Source organism: Arachis ipaensis, chromosome B07 (assembly GCF_000816755.2).
Source record: "Arachis ipaensis cultivar K30076 chromosome B07, Araip1.1, whole genome shotgun sequence".
Classification (NCBI taxonomy): Eukaryota; Viridiplantae; Streptophyta; class Magnoliopsida; order Fabales; family Fabaceae; genus Arachis; species Arachis ipaensis.
Genome location: NC_029791.2, coordinates 4,642,872 through 4,648,659, shown reverse-complemented (window position 1 = coordinate 4,648,659; position 5,788 = coordinate 4,642,872). Strand labels below are relative to the sequence as shown.

The 5,788-nt window shown below is 29.9% G+C and overlaps 1 protein-coding gene across 5 annotated transcripts in view; it reads right to left on the bottom strand.

Annotated features, from left to right (window-relative positions):
* LOC107608845 overlaps window positions 1–4,267 on the bottom strand; it is an 8,509-nt gene extending 4,242 nt beyond the window's left edge. Inside the window, exons 1-2 of one of the 5 annotated variants that reach the window (XM_021107072.1) lie at window positions 4,032–4,267; window positions 3,601–3,805 (exon numbers count right to left, since the gene is read on the bottom strand). In XM_021107072.1, the coding sequence (XP_020962731.1) occupies window positions 3,601–3,758 (158 nt within the window). In that variant the 5' untranslated portion in view covers window positions 3,759–3,805; window positions 4,032–4,267. The remainder of the gene's footprint in view (window positions 1–3,600; window positions 3,806–4,031) is intronic. The other 4 variants (XM_016310596.2, XM_016310595.2, XM_021107071.1 and 1 more) reach the window with 4 other exon arrangements.

Genomic DNA, 5,788 nt, shown 5'->3' with positions numbered 1-5,788 from the left:
TTTTTTTTATTATTTTTATTAATTTTTTATAATTATATTTTTTATTATTATATTTTTTGTCTCAAATTTTTTTTAATAAAAAAAATGAGAATAAATTAAATTTTTATAATTTATTCTAATTTATTATCAAACAGAATACAAAAATATAAAATTTTATGTCTATGTCCCTTGTATCTTATTTTCAATGTTTTGTTCTACTATTCTCATAAACAAACACATATATGTATGTATTTATAAAATTTTTTAAATAATAAATAACTAAGTCAATATTTTGACAATCATATTTTTATGTGGAATTAATTTTTAGTTAGTCATTATTAGTTTACTTATAGTGTGAAAAAAATTATACTATTAAATATTAATATAACGATAAAAATTATTGTATTATATAAATTTAGAAAAAGTATAAAAAATCATTTTTAATTAGTTAATATTAATCAACTTTAGTGTTTAAGTTTATAATTTAGGATTTAGAATTAAAAAATTTTTATTTAGAACTATCATTTAATATAAATAAAATAATTTAAAAAAATTTAATGTTAAATGAAAAAAAAATTTGATTGTCGAGTATTACTCTATTATTATTTGTAACACAAAAAGTGCAATCTCTTGTAGTCTTATGGGCATTTATTTGTCAAAACAATGGAGATATTGCTTTGGTTTTATATTTCTAAACATTTTTTCTTAAACATGTTAGGCAAACCTAACACTATAGAGTAGTCCTGAGTCCTATTATATGACATCAAGAGAAGAACTAAATTCAACCCCCTTTATTATATGTTATATCCACCCACATTTTTCATTAATTAATATATGATATATGATTAGTTTATATATAAAAATACAATTTCCAAAAGCAATTTTCAGCATATGAATCCACCTTTTTAAATGCAAATTTTCCAAACTTTCCCATTTGGTTTAATAATCTCTTTCACTTGAATTTTTGGTGACATATGGTTTTTCTACATAAAGCTATGTGAACTAAGTCGGTGCCTAAATTCAGTAAATTGGTTTGAATCTAATCTTAAGTGATAAACATACACACTAAAAGATAATTACTTTCACACAAGCAACTTTTTGTGTGAAATCTTCATAAGTTTGTTTTGTAATAATTTCCCTTCATGGTTCTCTTTACTTTTCATTTCTCCCTTATTTTTTTAATTTTTTTATTTTATGTATTTGCTATAAAATGAGGTCAGTCTAAAATCAGCTCAAGCATTTTGGGCACATCTGATGCACCATGTAATTAAGATCATTGAATTATGTTAAAAAAAATCCAACGATTGAGATGATATTAATTTAAAACTTTTTAAAAATTAAATTAAAGGATATAATATGTTTCAAAATTTCTGAGAAATCACTTGTTAGATCTCAGTAGAACTACACTCAAGATTGTAATTACTATAATATGAAAAGCAAATTCAACAAAATCACAATTGCAGATTGTACGATAACAATTTTTTGTGTACAAAGATTTAATTCTGGAAATTTTATGCTATATTACTGGAAGAAGGTTTAAAATAAGAATTTACATAGTACTTGCATTCAATTTCTGATTATGTGGATATCAAAGGGGGCTTCATGGGTTGCAATTTTGTTGATTTTTTCATTATGATTCTATTGTTTGTAGAAGACGTTAATTACTTTATTGTGATTTTCCTCCTTTGTATTAGAATAAATTGTAATATGGTTACCTACCTGCCTTGTTTCAATAGTTAAATATGAACAGTTAAATATGACAGCAAAACTATTCTGGTCAACTCCTTTGAGCCTTGCCATGGAAATTTGAAAGTCCACTACTCTTGAAATATATCCCCTCTGACCATTATGTCCCAAATGCTTCTTACTATTCAAAGAACTAGGAAGAATAACTAAATGCATGAGCATTAAGCTTAGTTCAGAATTCTCTCATTTTGACTTATTGGCTTGTTTTTACTTTTGTGTGGTTTAGGTCTATTAAACTTCTAATTTGGTGAGTCTAAGTTAAGTCCATGACAATAGAGGCATCAGAATCAAGAGTGAAATTTCATTCACCAATGGAGATTGGGAGCAGGTGGTCATAAAACCTTTTAGCATATTTTTGTTTCATTCTACTAATAAACTTTTGTGTCATTCTTGAAAAGAAATGTAGTTATCACTATCTTCTGATATATTAAGAAAATGGATGAAAGAATGTCTCAATTGTTATTTTATTGAATAATTTCATTTTATTTGAGTTAAAGAGTTCAGTTTTGTTATTAGTGAACCTAGATGATTCTTTTTGTTCCATTTTTATTTTTTATTATATTGAATTGGTTGTTTATGATGTTATGTGTATGGATTTGGATTCTCTAAATTTTGAATTTGACTTTAGGGGATAAAGTGTAATCTCTCACCATTTATTTTATAAGTGGGACCAAGAAAAAATGAGAGAGAAACCATTTAAGAGTGAGAGATCACACTTTACCTTCTAAAGTGAAAATTTAAAATTTAGAGAATCCAAATTCTATGTGTATAGTTGAATTCAATAAATTTGGATAACTTTTTTCTTTGGCCAAGAAACTTGCTCTTTTTCCTTGTCAAAATCATATTGGATTTCTTGCAACTTTGAGGTTGATATCTGAAGAATTATTACTTTCATGCATATATATTAATGACATCTTCCAAATTTTTGAGCTATATTCTTCATGTGGTTAGTAGCTTTGGTTTAGACAAATCTTTGACAGACATAAAACTTTCTTGTCATGAAATTGTTCGTGAAAAGCTTTTGAATTGCATAACTGATTTGAATGGCAATTTAGCATGGCATAAAGCTTCGGTGGCTGAATTGGAGGTAAAATATTAACCAAAGTTTTCTTGATATGGTGTAGGATGTAAGATCAAAACACAAAAAAATCATACAAAACTGTATATTGTAAGTATAAAAAGCAATATTGAAGGATTCAATATAAAACAATGTTAAAAACATGCAATATGATTCACTAAAAGTCTAAAATAAATTATTCATTCAACAGTAACAACTTAATGTATAAAAAAACTACTTAAAAACAATTCGGAAAAGAAAATATCAATGATACATCATACCGCCTCATCATCATCATTTACCCCTGAGATTTAAGAGACATAAACACAGAAATTGAACTAAAACATCATGAACAGAAACATAACCACAGAAATTAAAATCAAAATCATAAAAACAAATACCAAAATTTTTTAACCCTCATAAACAGAACCCAAAAAAATTCAAACAACCAAATAATCATAACAAAACAAATAATTGAATGAAATGAATGAAATAAACTCATACAAAAAAACCTTAACAAAAAATAAGTATAACAAAAAAATAATTGAATGAATTCAACGAAACAGATTCATACAGCAAGAACATAAAAGGAACAAAAAAAAAATGAAATCAATCAATGAAGCAAATTCATATATACCTAAGTCTGAGGCTCCATTGAAACTCTGAAAGTAGAGCACCACAGCGCTGACGAGGATGCTGACTCGCTGAGACCCACGCCACCACTCTGAGGCTGAAGACGAATGACGCGAAGAGAGAAGAGAGATACGGAGAATGAATGAGACAATGAAGTACTGGGCTGAGGAGCATCAGGGTTGTATGTGAAAGAGAATTTTGCATACACATCTTGGTTATCATAGATGCATATGTTGTGAATGTTTCTTGCATGGTGAACAAAGATCTCTAAAACCCCAGAGAACTCACCAGCCTCATCTTCTTCTTCGTTATCATCGTCGGCCGCATGATTCGCCATGTTCATTGTACCTGAAGCTGCTACTTTGATGACCTTAATTGAATGAATCCATTCTAATCAACCATAAAGGTATTCATAGTTAGAAGAAAAACAGAACAGAAACAGAACAGAAACAGAGTTATGTATATTTAGTTCATCAATCATCACTGATTAACACAGAAAAAAAAAAAGTTGTCTAATTTCCAATACCCTTTTGGATGAAGAGATGATCAAAGAAAAGAAAACAAAGAATTATGCAGCAAGCATGAAAAGAACATGAAGAGAGTGTTTTTTTTTCCCCTTACCTAATGGAATGAATGGTGATAGAGGTTTAGTTAACCTTATTCTATTATCTTGTTGGTTGAAGAGTATTTATGAGATCAATCCATGAATTGAGGCAGAAGCATGAATAAAGAGTGAAGGAGAAAGTTAATGTTCAATGGAAATGGCCTTTTTTCCTTTTCTTTAGGTGAAAATGGAGAAAAGTTGAGGAGTTTTAAGGCCTTTATGTGTGGTAGTAGGTGGAAGGAAGAAATTATATTAAGAAAAGCTTAAAAGATTTAAGTTTATTATAGACAGACAAAAAAAAAAGAGAGATTAATAAAAGTAAGACTCACATTATAAATAATAATAAAATAATAAAAACTAATTATAAAAAAAATTATATTTTCTCTCTATACTACTTCAATCTATACAGTCCAGTGCCCCTTGTTTCTTTCTACCTTTTTCAACATTTGAAGTGAAATAATTGTACTATTATATTTGTTTGCTTGGACTTCTTATCATTAGTTGTCTAGTAGAAAAATGTAGAAAATAGTATGGTACATATGACACTTCTAATATAGAATGTGAAAAAGATGGATTAGATATCTCTGATGTTATTTTGGAGATGCATAGTTGTTGAAGATGGAAATTCTTTTTTCTGTTTTAAGGTTGCTTGATTGCTGAAGCTAGAAATACAATGATGTTCTTGATCTTCAGCTTATTGAAAATGAATTGTACAAAATTGTCTATCAATGCTGTCTTGCAGTTTCCTTTCTCCCATTGCTTTCACACATACTAATTGAAGTTATGTTTATGTACGTGCGTGCTCTACCTGAGGATGAAAGCCAATATTGTTTTTCTACTACTAATTTCTTTTTCCCCCCTTTTAACAGCATCCACGACTGCATGTTCGAGGAGAGTGTTTGCCTACTACTTAGGGCTGCATGGTTTCAACCTCTCAAGGTCGAAAATCACGTGGAGCATGAAGATGCCTAAGATCCTATTGAAGATTTTTATCAATATCAATATGATTATGAGTATGAAGACGAGGATGATGATGATCTAGATGAAGTTTAGTATGGTAGCTCATCAAGTCTTCGCATTGGTAACCGGAGATGGGGAGACAATGGTTATGTCAGATCTGGGCGGCTCGAAGCAAGGCCAGTCCCGCAAGTTCATCATCTCGCCAGCCAAAAAAGAAAGAGGCAGCTGAAAAAGTGGCAACAGGTAGACGGGCTAAGAGGGCATTGAAGCGGGAGGCTGCTGATAAGGCTGCAGCGGCAAAGCATCAGCAGCATCTAGGGGAGGTTGGGCAGGAAGAGGAAGATACTTATGCTGAAGTCATACCAACTCAAGCCAGGCCTCGAGTACTCTCCTTTCCTTAAAAAAAAAGGGTATTTTTTACTTTTTTTTTCCAATCTTGTACAGTGTTTATTCATTGAACTAGTGTACTGTAATATGGGGGGTAAAAATGGTAGACAATAATGTGGCTTTGGTATGTTGTTAGTAGTTCCGTGGGTTTAGGTGGAGATGGAACTCTTCATACACTCTCTTAGGATTGAACAAAATTTAAAGATAGAAAAATTGGTATATAAAAAATTAAAAAATTAAAAATGAGTGTTGACACAAAAATTGGTATAAAAAAATTGTTTTTATTTTTTAATTTTTAGTTTTGGTGTTGAGTGGGGGGAATAGAGGGTGGTGTTGCTTTGCTTGACAATGCAGCTTCCATTTGTGGAGTGCTTAAGTTGCTCCACTGATAGTTACTCATACTGGGAAGGTCCCACTAGCCA